Raw genomic sequence first — 23,637 nt, forward strand, 5'->3', positions numbered from 1 at the left:
CAATAGGGGGCTGAGATTCTCGCCAAGAGAAAGTTGCCTTGCCCTTCTTCTCGTCTGTCCATCTTTCCATTTATTTCTCTCCATCTCTCCTCCATCCCTCTGCCATTTTCCTAAGCTGTATGTCTGGGTAGAAATCTAATCTATGAGGTACAATAATAGCCTTGAATTTAAAGAGGAAAAAATACCTCTCTTTTTCTTGTGTTCTTCTGTCCTCATGTCTCTCTCTCTCTCCCTCTCTCTCAATTCAATTCAAAATGCTTTATTAGCATGACGTAACAATGTAAATATTGCCAAAGCGTACTTTAGAGATTAAGTGATTCATTTACAATATGAACATAATTAAAATAATAATAATCAATACTGTCAACGGGACAATCAATAATCAAGGGTAAAAATATCCATACAATGGACAATAACAATGACGTAGAGGACATGTGCAGGTTGGTTGGTCTGTCAGACACTGTCCCTCATTTTATGGCAAGCAGCAATGTAGTGTGCTGCCAACCCACAGCTCTCTGCATCTTTCACCAACAGGACAGGTAGCCTACTCTAATCAGAGAGGTCTTTGAAACCTTGAATATGGTTTTCAAGTTTGGGGAAATTATATATTTTTTAAAATTTTGTCAGGAAATGCAGCTCTGTCTCTAGTTTTGCTGTGGTGCAGTGGTTGCACAGCCTTTCCTCTACAGGGAGCCATGTTTTCCTATGTCTACCCTTCTCAATGGCATGGCTGTGGTCACTGTTGCCTGTACTTTGTCAAATAGTTTGCCATGGTGTACTGTTGAGTTAGGGCCAGATAGCACTGCATTTTTATTCTTGTTCTTGTGTTTCCCAATAGGTAATGTAGTTTTGTTTTGACTGTGTTGTAATTTGGTTTATTCTGATTTAGGCTTCAGTGTGTTAGTTGAACAGGTTTGTGAACTCAGTCCCAGGACCAGCTGGATGAGGTGACTATTTTCTTTGCTCAGCTCTTGGCATTTGCAGGGCTTGGTAATGATATGAGAGGGGGTCACTGTTTTGTTTCCAAAACTTAATTTCTCTTTTTTAATTATTATTATTATTAGTGGATATTGCCGTAGTTCTTCCCTGCATGCATTGTTTGTATTTTTCCTCTGGATATGTAGGATAATCTTACAGAACAGGATTTCAATGGGGTGTTTGTCTCATTGGCTTCATTGTAAATAATAATTTGTTCTTAACTGACTTGCCTAGTTAAATAAAGGTTAAAAAAAAAAAAATAATTAAAAACAATTGGGTGAAATCTTGTTTTGCAAGTGGATCACCACACCTCGCTGCCATAAAGTGCAATTAGTTCAATGACACATTCAAATAGTTTTAGCCAAATTTGTGTAGGTATTTCCATTTGAATGAACTTTTTATGGCGTAGAATGCCCTACATGCTTTCTCTCTCAGTTTTCAATAATTGTAGAGTGTCAGTACTCTATATATTTTATACGCATTGAGAACTTTGGTCTTTCTGTAGCTCAGTTGGTAGAGCATGGCGCTTGTAATGCCAGGGTAGTGGGTTCGATTCACGGGACCACCCATACGTAGAATGTATGCACACATGACTGTAAGTCGCTTTGGATAAAAGCGTCTGCTAAATGGCATATATTATTATTATTATTATAATTCCATGAGATCTGGATCTTCCCTGGAAAATTATTATTTTTAGTATTTTTTCTTCTCAAATCAATTCAATTCAAGGGCTTTATTGGCATGGGAAACATATGTTAACATTGCCAAAGCAAGTGAAGTAGATAATAACAAAAGAGAAATTAAATGTAAAAAAATACAGTACACATTACACTGTGATGGTTTTTCACCCAGTAGATATGGGAGTTTATCAAAATTGGGTTTGTTTTCAAATTCTTTGTGGATCTGTGTAATTTGAGGGAAACATGTCTCTAATATGGTAATACACTTGGCAGGAGGTTAGGAAGTGCAGCTCAGTTTACACCTCATTTTGTGGGCAGTGTGCACATAACCTGTCTTCTCTTGAGAGCCAGGTCTGCCTACGGTGGCCTTTCTCAATAGCAAAGCTATGGCGCCGACAGAGATGGCCGCCTCGCTTCGCGTTCCTAGGAAACTATGCAGTTTTTTTTTTACGTGTTATTTCTTACCCCAGGTCATCTTAGGTTTCATTACATACAGTCGAGAAGAACTACTAAATATAAGATCAGCGTCAACTCACCATCAGTACGACCAAGAATATGTTTTCCGCGACGCGGATCCTGTGTTCTGCCTTACAAACAGGCCAACGGAATTGATTCCATGCAGCGACCCCAAAAAAAAACGACTTCGTAAAAGAGGGAAACGTAGCGGTCTTCTGGTCAGACTCCGGACACGGACACGGGCACATCGCTCACCACTCCCTAGCACTCCCTAGCACTCTTCTTGCCAATGTCCAGTCTCTTGACAACATTATTATAAATCCGAGCAAGGGTAGCATTCCAGAGGGACATCAGAGACTGCAACGTTCTCTGCTTCACGGAAAACATGGCTCACTGGGAAGACTTTATCGGGGTCGGTGCAGCCAACGGGTTTCTCCACGCATCGCGCCGACATCTTTCTGGTAAGAAGAGTGGCGGGGCCGTATGCCTCATGACTAACGAGACATGGTGTGATGAAAGAAACATACAGGAACTCAAATCCTTCTGTTCACCTGATTTAGAATTCCTCACAATCAAATGTAGACCGCATTATCTACCAAGAGAATTCTCTTCGATTATAATCACAGCCGTATATATCCCCCCCCAAGCAGACACATCAATGGCTCTGAACGAACTTTATTTAACTCTTTGCAAACTGGAAACCATTTATCCGGAGGCTGCATTCATTGTAGCTGGGGATTTTAATAAAGCTAATCTGAAAACAAGACTCCCTAAATTTTATCAGCATATCGATTGCGCAACCAGGGGTGGTAAAACCTTGGATCATTGTTACTCTAACTTCCGCGACGCATATAAGGCCCTGCCCCGCCCCCTTTCGGAAAAGCTGACCACGACTCCATTTTGTTGATCCCTGCCTACAGACAGAAACTTAAACAAGAGGCTCCCACGCTGAGGTCTGTCCAATGTTGGTCCGACCAAGCTGACTCCACACTCCAAGACTGCTTCCATCACATGGACTGGGACATGTTTCGTATTGCGTCAGATAAAAATATTGACGAATACGCTGATTCGGTGTGTGAGTTCATTAGAACGTGCGTTGAAGATGTCGTTCCCATAGCAACGATAAAAACATTCCCTAACCAGAAACCGTGGATTGATGGCAGCATTCGCGTGAAACTGAAAGCGCAAACCACTGCTTTTAAACAGTGCAGCTATTCCCTCCGCAAGGCTATTAAACAAGCTAAGCGTCAGTACAGAGACAAAGTAGAATCTCAATTCAACGGCTCAGACACAAGAGGCATGTGGCAGGGTCTACAGTCAATCACGGACTACAAGAAGAAACCCAGCCCAGTCACGGACCAGGATGTCTTGCTCCCAGGCAGACTAAATAACTTTTTTGCCCGCTTTGAGGACAATACAGTGCCACTGACACGGCCTGCAACGAAAACATGCGGTCTCTCCTTCACTGCAGCCGAGGTGAGTAGTAAGACATTTAAACGTGTTAACCCTCGCAAGGCTGCAGGCCCAGACGGCAGGCCCAGACGTCATCCCCAGCCGCGCCATCAGAGCATGCGCAGACCAGCTGGCCGGTGTGTTTACGGACATATTCAATCAATCCCTATACCAGTCTGCTGTTCCCACATGCTTCAAGAGGGCCACCATTGTTCCTGTTCCCAAGAAAGCTAAGGTAACTGAGCTAAACGACTACCGCCCCGTAGCACTCACTTCCGTCATCATGAAGTGCTTTGAGAGACTTGTCAAGGACCATATCATCTCCACCCTACCTGACACCCTAGACCCACTCCAATTTGCTTACCGCCCAAATAGGTCCACAGACGATGCAATCGCAACCACACTGCACACTGCCCTAACCCACCTGGACAAGAGGAATACCTATGTGAGAATGCTGTTCATCGACTACAGCTCGGCATTCAACACCATAGTACCCTCCAAGCTCGCCCTGTGCAACTGGGTACTGGACTTCCTGACGGGCCGCCCCCAGGTGGTGAGGGTAGGCAACAACATCTCCTCCCCGCTGATCCTCAACACGGGGGCCCCACAAGGGTGCGTTCTGTGCCCTCTCCTGTACTCCCTTTTCCCCCCACGACTGCGTGGCCACGCACGCCTCCAACTCAATCATCAAGTTTGCGGACGACACAACAGTGGTAGGCTTGATTACCAACAACGACGAGACGGCCTACAGGGAGGGCACTCGGAGTGTGGTGTCAGGAAAATAACCTCACACTCAACGTCAACAAAACTAAGGAGATGATTGTGGACTTCAGGAAACAGCAGAGGGAACACCCCCCTATCCACATCGATGGAACAGTAGTGGAGAGGGTAGCAAGTTTTAAGTTCCTCGGCATACACATCACAGACAAACTGAATTGGTCCACTCACACTGACAGTGTCGTGAAGTCAAATTTTATTTGTGACATACACATGGTTAGCAGATGTTAGTGCGAGTGTAGCAAAATGCTTGTGCTTCTAGTTCCGACAATGCAGTAATAACCAACAAGTAATCTAGCTAACAATTCCAAAACTACTACCTTATAGACACAAGTGTAAGGGGATAAAGAATATGTACATAAAGATATATGAATGAGTGATGGTACAGAGCGGCATAGGCAAGATACAGTAGATGGTATTGAGTGCAGTATATACATATGAGATGAGTATGTAAACAAAGTGGCATAGTTAAAGTGGCTAGTGATACATGTATTACATAAGGATGCAGTAGATGATATAGAGTACAGTATATACGTATACATATGAGATGAATAATGTAGGGAACATTATATTAGGTAGCATTGTTTAAAGTGGCTAGTGATATATTTTACACCATTTCCCATCAATTCACATTATTAAAGTGGCTGGAGTTGAGTCAGTGTGTTGGCAGCAGCCACTCAATGTTAGTGGTGGCTGTTAAACAGTCTGATGGCCTTGAAATAGAAGCTGTTTTTCAGTCTCTCGGTCCCGGCTTTGATGCACCTGTACTGACCTCGCCTTCTGGATGATAGCGGGGTGAACAGGCAGTGGCTCGGGTGGTTGCTGTCCTTGATGATCTTTATGGCCATCCTGTGACATCGGGTGGTGTAGGTGTCCATACTTAGGTAAGCATGAGAAGACTGCCTTTGTTTTGGTTTGTTTGTTTGTCAATTAGGGTGTGCAGGGTGAATACGTGGTTTGTCGTATGTTAATTTGGTATATAGCCAATTTGACATTTGCTCAGTACATTGTTTTCTGCTGTTTATGATAATGCAGAGGATTTTCCCAAGGTTGCTGTCACGCCCTGACCTTAGAGCTTTTTATGTCTCTCTTTAGGTTTGGTGAGGGTGTGATTTGGGTGGGCATTCTATGTTCCTTTTTCTATGTTTTTGAATTTCTTTGTTTTGGCCGGGTATGGTTCTCAATCAAGGACAGCTGACTATCGTTGTCTCTGTTTGGGAACCATACTTAGGTAGCTTTTTTGTGGGTAGTTTATTTCTGTTTAGTGTTTTGCACCTTTCAGGACTGTTTCGGTTATTCCCATTGTTATTTTGTTATAGTGTTCAGTTTTAATAAAGAAAGCATGAACACTTACCACACTGCGCTTTGGTCCAATGATTCCTCTTCTTCAGACGACGAATACCGTTACAGAACTACCCACCACAAACGGCCTAAGCAGCGTGGTAACGAGGAGCAGAGGGTTCAGGACTCCTGGACATGGGAGGAGATATTGGATAGACAGGAACCCTGGAGACAGGCTGGGGAATATCGCCGCCCTAAAGAAGAACTGGAGGCAGCTAAAGCTGAGAGACAGCGATATAAGGCAAGGCAGCGCAGCAGGCACGAGAGGCCCCCCCCCAAAAAAAAAAATAATTGCCCGGTTCGACCTGTGCCTGCACTCTGGAGGGGCCGGGCTAAAGTGGGCCTGGAGGAGTATTGCCAAGGCTGCGCACCAGAGCTACAGTGCTCCCCCACAGCTTGGTTGATCCGGTGCCTCCTCTACGCATCAGGCCACCTGTAGGTCTCCCCAGCCTGGTGGGCCCTGTGGCAGCCCCACGCTCCAGACTGTCTCTGCGTCTCCTCCCTCCAGAGTCGCCCTCCATTCGGGACCCACCAGCGACGCCCTCCAGTCTGGACCTGAGGAGCCCTTCAGTCCGGAGCTTCCAGAGGAGCCCTTCAGTCCGGAGCTTCCAGAGGAGCCCTTCAGTCCGGAGCTTCCAGAGGAGCCCTTCAGTCTGGATCTTCCAGAGGAGCCCTTCAGTCCTGAGCTTCCAGAGGAGCCCTTCAGTCCGGAGCTTCCAGAGGAGCCCTTCAGTCCGGAGCTTCCAGAGGAGCCCTTCAGTCCGGAGCTTCCAGAGGCGCCCCTCAGTCCGGAGCTTCCAGAGGCGCCCTTCAGTCTGGGGCCCGCTACGAGGGTCCCCAGTCTGGGGTCGGCGGCGAGAGTTCCCAGTCTGGGGAACAGCCACAGCGGAGAAATGCCCACCCAGACCCTCCTCTATAGGTTCACGTTTTGCGGCCGGAGTCTTCACCTTTGGGGGGGAGTACTGTCACGCCCTGACCATAGCTTTTTATGTCTCTATTTTGGTTTGGTCAGGGTGTGATTTGGGTGGGCATTCTATGTTCCTTTTCTATGTTCCATTTTGGTTATTCCCTTTGTTTTTTTGTTATAGTGTTCAGTTTTACTAAAGAAAGCATGAACACTTATCACACTGCACTTTGGTCTGATGATTCCTCTTCTTCAGATGACGAAAACCGTTGCAGTTGCTCTTGACGCATATCCCACTGTAGTTATTGGGGTCAAATTTGTCTACACTTTTGTAGATTGGGGTGATCCGTCATTGGATCCAAATATTGGGGAAGATGCCAGAGCTAAGGATGATGTTAAAGAGTTTTAGTATAGCCAATTGGAATTTGTGGTCTGTATATTTCATTGAAGATAATGTCAACACCACAGGACTTTTTGGGTTAGAGGGTTTATATATTGTCCTGTAGTCCATTCAATAGAATTGGGGAATCTAGTGGGTTCTAGTAGTCTGTAATAGTTGATTCTAAGATTTGTATTTGATCATGTATATTTTTTTGCTGTTTGTTCTTTGTTATAGGGCTAAAAATACTGGAGATGTGGTTTTCCCATACATCTCCATTTTGGATAGATAACTCTTCGTGTTGTTTGTTTAGTGTTTTCCAATTTTCCGAGAAGTGTTTAGAGTCTATGGATTCTTCAATTACATTGAGCTGATTTCTGACGTGCTGTTCCTTCTTTTTCCGTAGTGTATTCCTGTATTGCTTTAGTGATCCACCGTAGTGAAGGTGGAGGCTCAGGTTTTCTGCGCCTCCATGTTTTTGGTTGGATAGGTTTCTCAATTTCTTTCTTAGGTTTTTGCATTCATCGAATAATTTGTCATTGTTGTTCATTTTCTTTGGTTTTCTGTTTATAATGGTTAAATATGACAGGGAAGCTGAGGGGTTTTCTACTGCCAAGTTTGCACCTTAACTATTACAGTGGAACGTTTTGTTCAGGAAATTGTCTAAAAGGGATTTAATTTGTTGTTGCCTAATTGATTGAGTATTGATCTGTTCAAGTAGACTGTGATTTTGCTGGTCTGATAGGGGTGTCAGTGGGCTGACTGTGAACGCTCTGAGAGACTCTGGGTTGAGGTCATTACGACTGTCAAGAGATGAGCTATAGGTGTACCTAACATAGGAGTCCCCTCAAAGCCTCCCATTGACTATGTACATACCCAACATGCGACAGAGCTGCAGGAGTTGTGACCCATTTTTGTTGGTTATGTTGTCGTAGTTGTGCCTTGGGGGGCATATGGGGGAGGGAATGCTGTCACCTCCAGGTAGGTGTTAGTCTCCCTGTACGCTGAGGGTGTCAGGTTCTTGTCCAGTTCTGGCATTTAGGTCGTCACAGACTAGTACATGTCCCATGTCCCCTCCAGAAAGAAGAAGCTGTCTTCAGTAGTCTACAGTACCCTAACCAAAAACTGTGGAAAGATGGCAGCATTTGCGCAGAACTGAAAGCGCGAACCACTGCATTTAACCATGGCAAGGTGACTGGGAATATGGCAGAATACAGTGTAGCTATTCCCTCTGCAGGGCAATCAAATAGGCAAAACATTTCATATAGAGACAAAGTGGAGTCGCAATTCAACAGCTCAGACACAAGACGTATGTAGCAGGGTCTACAGACAATCACGGACTACAAAAGGAATATCAGCCACTTCGTGGACACCGAGGTCTTGCTTCCAGAAAAGCTAAACACCTTCTTCGCCCGCTTTGAGGATAACATAGTGCCACCGACGCAGCCCACTACCAAGGACTGTGGGCTCTCCTTCTCCATGGCCAACGTGAATAAGACATTTAAGGGTGTTAACCCTCGCAGGGCTGCCGGTCCAGACGGCATCCCTAGCCGTGTCCTCAGAACATGCGCAGACCAGCTGGCTGGTGTGTTTACAGACATATTCAATCTCTCCCTATCTCAGTCTGCTGTCCCCACATACTTGTGGAGAAGGTGGAAAGTTCCTCGGCGTACACATCACTTACAAACTGAAATGGTCCACCCACATAGACAGTGTGGTGAAGAAGGTGCAACTGCACCGCCCGCAACCGCAGGGCTCTCCAGAGGGTGGTGTGGTCTGCCCAACGCATCACCGGGGGCAAACCACCTGCCCTCCAGAAAACCTACATAACCCGATGTCACAGGAAGGCCAAAATATAATCAAGGGCAACAACCACCCGAGCCACTGCCTGTTCACCCCGCTATCATCCAGAAGGCGAGATCAGTACAGGTGCATCAAAACTGGGACCGAGAGACTGAAAAATAAGCTTCTATCTCAAGGCCATCAGACTGTTTAATAGCCATCACTAGCACATTAGACGCTGCTGCCTATATACATAAACTTGAAATCAATTTAATAAATGGAACACTAGTCACTTTAATAATGTTTACGTATTTTGCATTACTCATCTCATATGTATCAACTATATTCTATTCTATTCTATTCTGTATCTTAGTCTATGCCGCTCTGACATTGCTCGTCCATATATTTATACATTCTGAATTCCATTCCATTACGTAGATTTGTGTGTATTGGGTATATGTGCTGAAATTTTTAGATATTACTTGTTAGATATTACTGCACTGTCGGAGCTAGAAGCACAAGCATTTCGCTATACTCGCATTAACATCTGCTACACACTTATATGTGACCAATACAATTTCATTTCATTTCATTGAAGTATAGGGATTCTGTTGGGTTGATAGAGGTAGCTCACAGGAGGACATTTTTCTCTGTTGAGATCATTTCCTTTTGAATTTGTAGCCAAATGTAAAATGTTCCTGGTTTGATTCATTTAATAGAGTGAATTAGGTCTGCTCTATACCAAATTAGCATACCCCCATAGTCCCTTCCCTGTTTCACACCTGATAGTTTGGTGGATGGGAGTACCAGCTCTCTGTAAACTAGAGGGCAACCAGTGGGTCAGTCTCCTCTGTACTATATTTCTTGTAGGATGACAATGTCTGTATTTCCCGATTCTTTGATGAAGTCCAGGATCCTGCTCTTTGGGCCAAAGGCAGTTGACCTCAGGCCTGGGATGTTCCAGGATGAGATAGTGAAGCCTTTGTGTTCCATAAAGTGTCCAGTGTTGTTGGTCATGTGGTTTGGCCTCAGGCCAGTAAGTGTGAGCAGAGCCTGCTGAGCATCTGGTACATGCCATTGGCTTGGGCTAGAGAAAGAGTGGGGGGTTGGGCCTGTTTGCCCACTCACGGCCTGGTGGGATCTGTGACTCCCATGTTGAGGCCCTCTTTGTGGGAGTGGGGGTCATGGGGTGGGCAGGAGGGGCATAAGTCTGTTCTGAGGGGGCCCAAATGGGGTGTGGGCATGGTTGGCTTGGGGGGGTTTTGACTGGTTGGGATGGGGGTGTGGATGTGGCTGGTGGTGCTGTGGTCTGGATGTAGGTCCTCTTGGCGTGGATCCTCTCTATATAAGTCCAGTGGGGGGGGGGGGAGGGGTCTCACTGGTCTGGGCGGGTTGTCTATTGATCTGTTGCTCCTGTGTGAGGTGTTGGAGCTGCGGTTGAGGGCGATATTCTTTAGGGTCCGGGCAAAGGTGGGCGCTGCTTTCTTGTATAGTTGGACCTGGTCATAAAGTCTGCTCAAGTCCAGGGTGGGGTGATGGGCCGGGTAAACATTTGATTTTGAGCCACAGTCGCGGGAAATACTTGCATTTACCCACTGTATGTTAGCAGGTTGTTTGTGCCTGTGTGTATTATTATGTGGCTGGGTGACCCTAGTTGGTCCTCAGACAGAAGGTCTAGGGCACGCTGGGTGTTTGGACACCAAAGCTTAGACACACTGTGTTTGGGAAAAAAGTTATTTTTCTTGTATATATTTCCCGTTTGAGTCCATAAGGAGTCCAATCTGTGGCGTGTGTATGTCCTTAGTGGGTGTGGGGGGGGGGTTGTAAGGAGGGCTATCTGGGTGGCACATGGGGGGTGCTCAAAGAGGGTGGGATCCCCTGGGCTTGGGGTTCTTCATTTGTCTGTCCTGCTGTTAAATTGAGGCTATGGTCAGGGTCTGGGGTGGACTGTTCTGCTGTGGTGTCAAGACTTTGGCAGGGGGATGAGGTGGACTGTTCTGCTGGCTTCTCTGTGGGGGTGGCCAGCTCTCTAATAGGTTGTTCTCTGTCACACTCCATCCCTCACACCCTCTCCTCCAGCACAAATCCTCTCTTCTAGTGCTCTGTTCTTCTCCTGCTCGTTCTCCTGTTGATGTTGTCTCACCACAGTCCAGAGTGCAGATATGTCTCTATCCACCTCCAGCTCTCCGGGTCTGGTTGAGGGGGTGTTATTGAGCTGAACTATTTTTTGACCTGCCTGGAGTGTGTCCCCCAGCTGTTCCAGCTCCACCTGCCTTACCTCCAGCTGGGTGAATTTATCCATAATTGTAGTGAGGGAGAAGTACTCGGTGCTGGGAGGATGACTTTCTGCTTGGTGTTGCTCGTCTGTGGGGTTGATTATTGAAGAGGTCTGGTCTGACATGCTGGGGGTGGAGGTATCTTTCTCAAGAGAGAGTTTATCCTGCTGAGCTATCTCTTTGATAAGGTGAATGTCCAGCTGAAACTGTTTGGGGTTGCCCTGTACCATTACTGTCTATACATAACTGAGTAACCTCTGGTAGCAGAGCATTCCATGATGACATGGCTCTATACATAACGGTTTGGGTACCGTGAAGAAACCCATACTGGCGTGTCTGGTGGGATATATGTCTGTTGGAAGTTAATGCAAATCAATTATATAATTGGATAGACATTGTCAACACACAAATGTTTCTTATAAAGACTAAATGAGAAGTGGTCAATTTCTCCTCAACCCTCAGCCATGAAAGACTGTCACGCACGTTGTTGATGTTAGTTTGGTATGTGCTGTTAAGGGCAAGGCGTGCTGCTCTGCTTTGGGCCAGCTGCAGCTTTGCTAGGTGTTTCTTAGCTGCACATGAACATATTACTGGAAAGTAATCAAGATAGGACAATATCAGAGCCTGAATAACTAGTGCAGTTGATCTGTGTGTCAAAAATGCAGAATATATTTATATAACAATCATGCCTCTCCCCATTTTCACAACTACTTTGTCAATATGACTTCACCATGATAATTGACCATCCAATGTTATTTTATAGGAGTTCCACTTCTTCAGTGGTCACACCCTTTATGCACAACTCCAGTTAAGGGTTAAGGTTTGGGACAGGGTGTAAAAGATGTAAAACAAGTGTCCACCACTGGGATCAAACATGCACCTGTCTGATCCAGAGTCATGGGATTGTGCCCATCTGTCACCCCCATCCACAATGCCTTAGGAAAACCCAAGCCTACTTGATGGTAATAGTGCTCACTGTTGCATTTGAATGTGTCCTCAGGGACATGGATAGACGTCCAATTTCGAAGTCACTCTTGAGCGATCTGTAGGGCCCTATAAAATCCAGGCTGCGGAGAACATGGACTGAATCACGGAATCCTGACATTAAAACGGAATTCAACAATATTGAAACATTTATTGAACTTAGTGGTAATTCAAATAAATCTATTTAACTTATAAGAACATGCATTAATTTGACAAATCATAAGACATGAACAAAATGAATCAGTGATTTTTATTTTTATGAAACTTTCTGAAACGGCACAGGAATGCCCGTCTGTGTGTATGTGTGCTGTGCGCGCCTATGTCTACACTTTGTGTAGCCATTAGCGATGATGCTATTGATAATATTCTTCTGGTAGAGATGGAAAGGCTTTCCCAAACACTTTCTCTGTGAAATGTTAACTACAAAGTATCCTATGCCTTCCTGGCAGAATGGGAATAGGATTATTTGCATCAATCCAGTGGCCATTTGTTTTTCAAACTCTGCAATCACATGAGCACTACAGCATCACAGCTAACCAAACAACGGTCTCTTCCTGGTGTGCACTGGCATTAAAGGATAACTACACACAAAACTCAAAATAAAAAATAATCATCCCAGACCAACCTAAAATAAAATGGTCTCCTGATGTGGTTTATAAACATTTGTTTTAAATGGTTGTTTTCCTGATACAAGGAAAATGGTATCAGGCAAAAAAAACATTATAGGGCTCTAGGTCTGCCTGAACACACACACACTCACCTTAACACAATGTCATAAACCTTCTTAAAATGCATGGCCTGTGGGCTGGCTGACAGACAATCCAGTGGAAATGTTATCTTCAAAATGGCCTCCTCAGATCCACTACGGCTCCTTCTGCTCCCAGCTTGATGAAATAACACACAGCCTGAGCCCACCTCACCGACCAGCCTCACCTCATACAGTCATAAAGACAGAGAGAAGAGAGAGAGCGCAAGAGGGAGAGAGACAGAGAGAGAGAGGAGGAATCAATCAATTAGTGGGAAAGAGAAACCGTAGTGAAACCGTGTGTGTTTGTGTGTATGGTTGTGTGGAGTTCTCACAGGGTACATGTTGTCACTCACACACTTTTTGACTACTCAACCAGATCTTATAGAGTTTACATCAGTCTTATATACTCATCTCTTCATCTTATGCAATAATGTTTACTTCTACAGACATACAGAAAGACACACACATACATGTTTTTAAACAACGAATTGTTTAAAATAACAACTGTTATTAAACATGTTTGTGAGCTCCATGCACACATGGCACAGTTTCTCTAGAGATAAATCAGATCAAGACCAAACTGTGCGATGTAATAGGGAGTTGTAGTTTCCAACAGGACAATATTCAACATAGTTTAGCGCAGAAAATGTGGTAATTATCTACAATGACCATAATCCATTGCTCGCCTACTTGTCCGATCTGTGTGTTTATCTTATGCCTGCTACTTTAGGTTAGTGTGGGGCAGACACAGAGGGAGTGAAGTGACCGAAGAATGCACGATGGAGAGGGATAGAGAGCAATTGCTTCGAGAGGTGTCTCTACCTGAAAATACATGATCTAAGTGATTGATAGTTGGTATTCAGCAGTCATAAAATATGCGTTATTTACTTTAAAGCACTACTAAAATTGTGATTTTGTCAGACGGCAGGCAGCAGCTCTATAGAGATGAGATGAGTTGGAATGAAATACAAATACAAAACTACAACTCCCTCCTACATCAAACAGTTCAGGCTGTAAAGTCATCAAATAAAACAAATGTAATATACGCAACAGCTGAAATATTTGATTAAAGTAAAGTGATGTGAATAAATTATGGTTAACAAGTCATGCACAGTAATGGGCAGTCACTACCACCATGGGACTTTTGCTATTTGTTTTGTCCTGTGTTATTTCAGCATTCAACTCAAATAATACACAGTGCATTTAATCATGTAAAATATATTATATTTTGATAATCGAACCAAAACCAAACTGACCTCAAAATGCACTAATTGCTCAGCTCTTACATACACACACATACATGCCCATATACCCGCACAGAAGCCCGTACACACACACACACACACACACACACACACACACACACACACACACACACACACACACACACACACACACACACACACACACACACACACACACACACACACACACACACACACACACACACACACACACACACACACACACACACACACACACACACACACACACACACACACACACACACACACACACACAGAGAATCCCCAAACCAATTCACTCTCAAATTAAAACCAGATTATTACCACTGTGTGTGCATGCCTATGTATGTGCATCTATATGAGACTGAACTGAAGTCTCTTTTTGAATACTGCATACCAGTTACATGTATCAACGTAGATGCCAAAAAAGACAATACATACCTTCACGTTGATATCATTGCATACCGCTGTGAGAAAAGAACATAGAACAATTACATTTCCACTTATCAAAAATACAGTTAGCTATTATCTGTGTCAAAACACAATGTTCTTCTTGCTTGTTGCACCAATCAACTCAATTAAACCACAGGATTATAAATTAGTCATGAATGTGATAGACATTCCAGGTTAACACCTCTACTGTGTCTGGAGCAAAAAAAACAACAACAGTGAAATGATGGAGGGAAAATGAGAGAGAAAATGAGGGATGGAGAGTGAGAGAGAGTGGGTAATGAGAGAGGAACAACAACCACAAAAAAATCACAGAGAGAAAGAGAGAGAGAGAGAGAGAGAGAGAGAGAGAGAGAGAGAGAGAGAGAGAGAGAGAGAGAGAGAGAGAGGAGGAAAGCAGGTAGTATCTAACAACCACAACAAATTGTCTAGAGAGAAGAGAGAGAGAGAGAGAGAGAGAGAGAGAGAGAGAGAGAGAGAGAGAGAGAGAGAGAGAGAGAGAGAGAGAGAGAGAGAGAGAGAGAGGGGAGAAAAGCAGGTAGTATCTAACAACCACAACAAATTGCCTAGAGAGAGAGAGAGAGAGAGAGAGAGAGAGAGAGAGAGAGAGAGGGGAGAAAAGCAGGTAGTATCTAACAACCACAACAAATTGCCTAGAGAGAGAGAGAGAGAGAGAGAGAGAGAGAGAGAGAGAGAGAGAGAGAGAGAGAGAGAGGGGAAAAGCAGGTAGTATCTAACAACCACAACAAATTGTCTAGAGAAAGGAGAAGAGCAGGTAAGTTGACAATGAAGTTTAGAGAGACTGTGTATCTGCTGTTGTAGACAGACGGAGAGACAGTGATAGTGAGGTTTAAAGAGACCATGTGTGTCTGTTAGACAACTAGTGAGAGGGTGACTGAGATAGAGAGGGAATAAGAGAGAGGCAGAAGGAGGGAGCAACAGCAAGAGGTAGAGAAAGGTTGTCTGTGTCAGTCTACAGTGCTATCTGCCGTGTTAGTCTCAGGAGATTGTAGTCTAGAACAGCAGAAGACCCTGTGTCGTTAGTTATGCTACTAATCAGAGTAACTGGACCAACTGTTTCGGGTACCGTTGCCATAGTAACTGGGTTAGCGTGACCAACTCATAACAGATTGTAGTGATGACTTGACCGCTGGCACTGTAACCGTTCAGTCTGCTGTTACCATAGTAATACTGGACCCCCAGCTTGGCACTGATTGTAACCGCATTAACAGGGGGTAAACGGGACCCCATCATGTGGGAGGGGGGCACCGGTGCCTCCAGAGTGGGGTCAAAGAGAGCAGGGGTGCGGGCTGTGGTGGCGCTGATTGGACTGCTCTACCGCTCCAGACAACACAGAGAGAGGGAGAGAGAGGGGGAGAGAGGGGGAGAGAGAGGACGAGTGGTGGGTAAACTCAACTCCTCTTTTCGTGAAGGTGGTGTTTGAGGATGGGGGATGTGTGTGTGCTTGTCATGTGTGTGTTTTGTGTTTGACAATTATTTTATTAGTAAGAGAATGTTTAGTAGTGTCTTTACTGTATTTGAACTATGTTGATAGTGTAGTTGAATTAGATTGTCAGTGTGTCTGTTGGAACTATGGCATAGATGGTGTGAATGGAGAGCAGGTGCATAGATTGAGTGCAGAATGAAAGAGTATGTTATAGCAGTAAGACAGAAGTGTGTGTGTATGCATGCCAGTATCTCTTGCACATGTCTTACACTTGTGCATGTCTGTATGTATGTGGTAGAGTGCACTTGTGTTTGTGTGAGCGATGCAAGTGTGTGTGAATGTGTGTAGTGGTATAAAATACTGTAAAGTCTAACTTAAGTTGCTTTTGTGGGTATCTGTACTTACCTTTACTTTTACTTCACATAAAGAAAATGTTTTCCATAACACGCACAAGTAATCGTTACATTTCAAATGCTCAGGCAGGACAGCAATATGTTCCAGTTCACGCAACCTATCAACATAAACACATTCTCATCTCTACTGCCTCTGATCTGGCTGACTCACTAAACACAAAAACTGTGTTTGTAAATGATGTCTGAGTGTTTTAGTGTGCCCCTGTCTGTCCGTAAATGAATCAAACTAGAAAATGGTGTTGTGTGGTTTGCTTAATATAAGGAATTTATGCATAGCGTTTACTTTAACTTGGTACTTTTATTCGGGTATGACAATTTAGCACTTGTTCCACTGTGTGTGTGTGTGTGTGTGTGTGTGTGTGTGTGTGTGTGTGTGTGTGTGTGTGTGTGTGTGTGTGTGTGTGTGTGTGTGTGTGTGTGTGTGTGTGTGTGTGTGTGTGTGTGTGTGTGTGTGTGTGTGTGTGTTAGTCCCCTATAATAGATTAAGTGTTCCTGTCTCTTTAGTAATAGTGAGTTCAATGAAGAATCTATGCAGTCTATTTACAGAGAAAGAGCTTATGAGGGATTGGCCCGGTATTGGCCTTTGTGGATTGGCCTTTGTGATAGAACGAGGTAGACAGAGAGAGGACCGTTTTTAAGGTGTATTGTACGAGTGATAACCATTTTCTTGTTGCTGTTGATTGTTTTAGGAAGCAGGAGAGAGAGCTGCTGACCATCTCTAATGTTCCCCTGGCAGACTGCCCCCCCTCTCCTCCGCGCACCGCACCCCCCACCATGAAGGTAACACACACTCATGCACACACGCACACACACATGGAAACATGCACACATACACACACACACACATAGAAGCACGCACACACACACACACACACACACACACACACACACACACACACACACACACACACACACACACACACACACACACACACACACACACACACACACACACACACACACACACACACACACACACACACACACACACACACACACACACACACACACACACACACACACAGTATGACGTTTTGAATGTGTACACTTATGTAAATGTATATCCGTTATCGGCATTGCGTTCTCAACCATTGATTTCTTGTGCCACATTATGCCGTATGTGATGATTGTTTGTGAGAGAGTGCTTGTAAATGTGTGTTGGGTTCTACACTCTTAGGTATAAGCGTTCATAGAAACAAACGTTACTGCAGTACAGATCCTACTGTTGTTCAGCTGAATATTTCAACAATATACAGATTGCATGCAGCTGAGTAGGGATATGAATGCTGTTCTTAAGCACAACGCAAGCGGAGTGCGTGGATACAGCCATTAACTGTGGTACATTGGCCATATACCACAAACTCTCGAGGTGCCTTATTGCTATTATAAACTAGTTACCAACGTAATTTGTTTTTGGTAACCAGTTTATAATAGCAATAAGGCACCTCAGGGGTTTGTGATATATGGCCAATATACCACGGGCTGTGTCCAGGCACTCCGCGTTGCGTCGTGTGTAAGAACAGCCCTGAGCCGTGGTATAACACAGCTCCTCATGCCTTATTGCTTAAATATACCACGGCTTTCAGCCAATTAGCATTCAGGGCTCAAACCACACAGTTTATAGTAGCTGTTCGAGTACAGTCTACAGTCAGGGTCTATTTCAGTGAAATGCTGGGTCATCCGAGTCCGGCCTGGGAGGAAGTGATGTGTCTCTGCTGCTTCTGCAGCCAGAGATACTGGATATAATGACGAGATGCTTGTGTCTCCACCCTAACAATTGGATTCGTTGACTACAGAGTGGAATGGCGGGCTGTCAAGCTCCTGCCTATTCCTCTCTTTGGATTGGTGGATACATCTCGTTATTTTAATACATTTTAGAATATTCTATGAGGGGTATTGACATATTAAATGGAGAATGAGATGCTATGCTAGCCTCATGAATATGCATAGATCATCTCGAATTTCAACAGGGACAACTCCGATACAACGTGTTTTTTCTCAAAGTTGCCGGGATGTCACTTGCATCACATTAATGTCAGTACACTCGTAACAACCTAAGCATTACCAAACTTCTAATCGATCAAATAAGCCTCATGTATCAAAATAACAATACATTTTTATCTTGACTAAATTAAACACTCTCTCATTGATCCTCATACAAAAACTCCCCACTTGGCACTATGCCAAGATGTTTTCACTTGGACAGATTTTGGACTGAGTAAAACTTCTTGCTCTGCCTCTTCCTCTCCGCTGCAGTTCAGTCAGGACGAGGAAGTGATGTGAGAAGAAGCGATGTCAGAGAAATGGCCCAAAAAATGACTTTAAAAAGAGTGAGAAAGAATCTCACCTCTCTCTCTCTCTCTCTCTCTCTCTCTCTCTCTCTCTCTCTCTCTCTCTCTCTCTCTCTCTCTCTCTCTCTCTCTCTCTCTCCAGTCTGCCCATTTCTTCGACATGATGGAGAAGATGGAGGTAAGCATGGAACTCCTGCCGTCTGTGTCTGTCTGATTAATAACCCAGAATCCTCCAGGTGACAACAGAACTGATAATAATGTCATAGGTCAAAGGATACCATGAGGTCATCAGGGGGTTCACGACCTTTGACACTCCCCATAATGCATTGTCAGTCATTATATATAGCAACAAGGTTTCAGAACCACTCACTCTACACTCTTACTACTATGCTTTTAATACTCTGTTATTTGTGCTTTCTAACGCCGACAACCCTTATTCTCATAAATCACAACTCCAAACTTCTCACCCTCATAAATATCCAACATCCTTTCCCTAAACCTCTATCCCTTACATCCTAACCCCTTGCTTCCAAATCACACCATACCGACCTACCCAACCCCCCAACCCTCTGCCCCTGACCTCTAACATCTACCCCATACATTGCACGTATTACCCCTAACTCCCCTAAGCAGGTACCAGAGGTAGCAGAAAAAACAGTGGCTGGTCCTCAGAGACTGAAGGTGTGGACAGCCTACCTACCTACCTGCCTGCCTGCCTGCCTGCCTGCCTGCCTGCCTGTCTGTCTGTCTGTCTGTCTGTCTGTCTGTCTGTCTGTCTGTCTGTCTGTCTGTCTGTCTGTCTGTCTGTCTGTCTGTCTGTCTGTCTGTCTGTCTGTCTGTCTGTCTGTCTGTCTGTCTGTCTGTCTGTCTGTCTGTCTGTCTGTCTGTCTGTCCTCCTTTCACTGAATATACTGTATATAGTGGAAATTGACTATGAATGACTTTCATACCTCTTTATTTACAAACTCATATTCTCTGTTGTCATTCATTCATTTAGGTCCTTATCCCATTCACCAATGATTTGAAAAGTCAAGTAAAGTTTATTGGAGCTTTTAGTTCAGACAGTAATGCATGTGAGTTTGCTTGTCTTTGTGGTATAAAAACATAAAGCACTAATTTATTCATACTACATTGTTACAAGAGAAAGACAAAAAAACACCTCATGTTCATATTTATTTTATGTCGAGCTCATATTGTCCTTTGTGTCAGCTGCTTTTCAAATCTTTGTACAGACTACTGTGTGTGTGTGTTGTATGTACAGCCGAACCTGATTCCACTCTCTCTTACAGGATGACTACATCCCATACCCCAGGATAGAGGAGGTACGTCAGCAAACTGATAACATGCACACACACACACACACACACACACACACACACACACACACACACACACACACACACACACACACACACACACACACACACACACACACACACACACACACACACACACACACACACACACACACACACACACACACACACACACACACACACACACAAATGATGGTTCTTACTCTGTTATTTGTCTCTGCCCAGGTGCTGGAGAGGGGTGGGCCGTACCCCCAGGTGATCCTGCCAGAGTTTGGGGGATACTGGATTGAGGACCCTGACGCCCTCGTCCCCACACCCCCTTCTCGGTACCCCAGCCTGTGTGACAGGGGGGACGATGGAGGGGGAGGAGAAGGGGAAGAGGGGGACGCTGCCCTAGTGGGTTATGGGTACCGGCTGGAGAGTAACGACGCAGCACGCGCCTACAGGAAGCACTTCCTGGGCAAGGTCAGTGCCATGGGAACACATCACTTTTTTCTCTGACATGTAACATGTCAATAATTGAAATACTGTGCTGCCTAATGTGCCTCCCAAAATGCACCATATTCCCAATATGCATTCAGAGTGTATTCACACCACTCGACTTTTTCAATATTTTGTTGTGTTACAAAGTGGGATTCAAATGTATTTAATTGTCATTTTTTTGTCAACGATCTACACAACCTACTCTGTAATGTTGGCGGCAGGTAGCCTAGTGGTTAGAGCGTTGGGCCAGTAACTGACTTGCGTTGGGCCAGTAACTGACTTGCGTTGGGCCAGTAACTGACTTGCGTTGGGCCAGTAACTGACTTGCCTAGGTAAAAAAAAGGTTACACAAATTCTAACATTTGTTAAGAAATATATATATATATGTAGATGTATTTTGATTAGATATTTATTCAACCCCCTGAGTCAATAGAATTACCTTTGGCACCGATAACAGCTGTGAGTTTTTCTGGGTAAGTCTCTAAGAGCTTTCCACACTTGGATTGTGCAACATTTGGCCTTTATTGTTTTAAACATTCTGCATGCTCTGTCAAATTGGTTGTTGTCAAATTATTTTAAAAATTCTTCGAGCTCTGTCAAATTGGTTGTTGATAATTGCTAGACAACCATTTTCAAGTCTTGCCATATATTTTCAAGCAGATTTAAGTCAAAGCTCTAACTCAGCCACTCACTCTCTTCTTGATAAGCAAATCCAGATTTTCCCTTGTGTTTTAGGTTACTGTCCTCCTGAAAGGTAAATTCATCTCCCAGAGTTTGATGGAAAGCAGACTGAACCAGGTTTTTCTCTAGGGTTTTGACTGTGCTTAGCTCAATTCCGTTTTTTTTTTATCCAGAAAAACTCCAACGGTCCTTAACGATTACAAGCATACCCATAACATCATGCAGCCACCACTATGCTGAAAGTATGGAGAGTGGTACTCAGTAATGTGTTGACCTAGATTTGCCCCAATCACAGCACTCTGTATTCAGGACAAAAAGTGCAATGCTTTTGCCACATTTTTTGGCAGTATTACTTTAGTGCCTTGTTGCAAACAGGATGCATGTTTTTTTGTGTTTTTTTTGTACAGGCTTCCTTCTTTTCACTCTGTCAATTAGGTTATCATTGTGGAGTAACTACAATGGTGTTGATCCAACCTCAGTTTTCTTCTATCACATCCATTAAACTCTGTAACTGTTTTAAAGTCCCCATTGGCCTCATGGTGAAATCCCTGAGCAGTTTCCTTCCTTTCTGACAACTGAGTTAGGAAGGACGCCTGTATCTTTGGAGTGACTAGATGTACTGATACACCATCCAAAGTGTAATTAATAACTACAAAATGCTTAAAGGGATATTCAATGTCTGCATTTTCTTATTTTTATCCATCCACCAGTAGGTGCCCTTTTTGTGAGGCATTGGAAAACCTCCCTGGTCTTTGTGGTTGAAGCTGTGTTTGATATTCACTGCTTGACTGAAAGACCTTGGACCCCTACAAATCAGCCGGCCTAGACATTCTGGACTCTTTCTTTCTAAAATGATCTGCCGAAATTGTTGCAACCCCTATTACTAGCCTGTTCAACCTCTTTTTCGTGTCGTCTGAGATTCCCAAAGATTAGAAAGGGGGGGACACTCTTGACCCAAACTGCTGCAGACCTATTTCTATCCTACCCTGCTTTTCTAAGGTCTTCGAAAGCCAAGTCAACAAACAGATTACCGACCATTTCGAATCCCACCGCACCTTCTCCGCTATGCAATCTGGTTGGTCATGGGTGCACCTCAGCCACGCTCAAGGTCCTAAACGATATCATAACCGCCATCGATAAGAAACAATACTGTGCAGCCATATTAATTGACTAAGTGGCTTTCGACTTTGTCAATCATCACATCCTCATCGGCAGACTCGATAGCTTTGGTTTCTCAAATGATTGCCTCGCCTGGTTCACCAACTACTTCTCTGATAGAGTTCAGTGTGTCAAATCGGAGGGCCTGTTGTCCGGGCCTCTGGCAGTCTCTATAGGGGTGCCACAATGTTCAATTCTCGGGCCGACTCTCTTCTCTGTATAATTCAATGATGTCGCTCTTGCTGCTGGTGAGTCTCTGATCCACCTCTATGCAGACGACACCATTCTGTATTCTTCTGGCCCTTCTTTGGACACTGTGTTAGCAACCCTCCAGACGAGCTTCAATGCCATACAACTCTCCTTCCGTGGCCTCCAACTGCTCTTAAATACAAGTCAAACTAAATGCATGCTCTTCAACCGAATGCTGCCTGCACCTGCCCGCCCGTCCAGCATCACTACTCTGGATGGTTCTGACTTAGAATATGTGGACAACTACAAATACCTAGGTGTCTGGTTAGACTGTAAACTCTCCTTCCAGACTCACATCAAACACCTCCAATCCAAAGTTAAATCTAGAATTGGCTTCCTATTTCGCAAACAAAGCATCCTTCACTCATGGTGCCAAAAAAATACCCTCGTAAAACTGCCAATCCTACCGATCCTACCGATCCAGGTATATCTCTCTGGTCATCCCCAAAACCAATTCTTCCTTTGGCCGCCTCTCCTTCCAGTTCTCTGCTGACAATGATTGGAACGAACTACAAAAAGCTCTGAAACTGGAAACACTTATCTCCCTCACTAGCTTTAAGCACCAGCTGTCAGAGCAGCTCACAGATTACTGCACCATAGCCCATGTATAATTTATCCCAAACAACTACCTCTCCCCTATTTATATATTTTGCTCCTTTGCACCCCATTATTTCTATTTCTACTTTGCACATTCTTTCACTGCCTTTCTGCCATTCCAGTGTTTTACTTGCTATATTGTCTTTACTTCGCCACCATAGCCTTTTTTTCCCTTTACCTCCCTTATCTCACCTCATTTGCTCACATCGTATATAGACCTATTTTTCGACTGTATTATTGACTGTATGTTTGTTTTACTCCATGTGTAACTCTGTGTTGTATGTGTCGAACTGCTTTGCTCACGGAGTGAGTCCATGCAACTAATTATGTGACTTGTTAAGCACATTTGTACTCCTGAATTTATGTAGGCTTGAGATGACAAAAGACGTTGAATACTTATTGACTCAAGACTATTGTGAAAAACATAATGCCACATCGGGGTTATAGGGTACTGTGGGTAGGACAGAGACAAATAAAATCAATTTAATCCATTTTAAAAAGTCTAGGGGTATGAATAGTCTCTTAAGGACTATAGTGCAGTATTTTTGACC

The 23,637-nt window shown here is 44.1% G+C and overlaps 1 protein-coding gene across 2 annotated transcripts in view; it reads left to right on the plus strand.

The window, feature by feature from the left end:
* The window catches only part of rap1gap2b (RAP1 GTPase activating protein 2b), a 91,518-nt gene that overhangs the window by 35,906 nt on the left and 31,975 nt on the right, over nucleotides 1–23,637 (plus strand). Inside the window, exons 3-7 of one of the 2 annotated variants that reach the window (XM_046297773.1) lie at nucleotides 17,001–17,091; nucleotides 18,745–18,780; nucleotides 19,233–19,283; nucleotides 19,892–19,924; nucleotides 20,144–20,383. In XM_046297773.1, the coding sequence (XP_046153729.1) occupies nucleotides 17,001–17,091; nucleotides 18,745–18,780; nucleotides 19,233–19,283; nucleotides 19,892–19,924; nucleotides 20,144–20,383 (451 nt within the window). The remainder of the gene's footprint in view (nucleotides 1–17,000; nucleotides 17,092–18,744; nucleotides 18,781–19,232; nucleotides 19,284–19,891; nucleotides 19,925–20,143; nucleotides 20,384–23,637) is intronic. The other variant, XM_046297774.1, reaches the window with a different exon arrangement.

This window comes from Oncorhynchus gorbuscha, linkage group LG14 (assembly GCF_021184085.1).
Source record: "Oncorhynchus gorbuscha isolate QuinsamMale2020 ecotype Even-year linkage group LG14, OgorEven_v1.0, whole genome shotgun sequence".
NCBI lineage: Eukaryota > Metazoa > Chordata > Actinopteri > Salmoniformes > Salmonidae > Oncorhynchus > Oncorhynchus gorbuscha.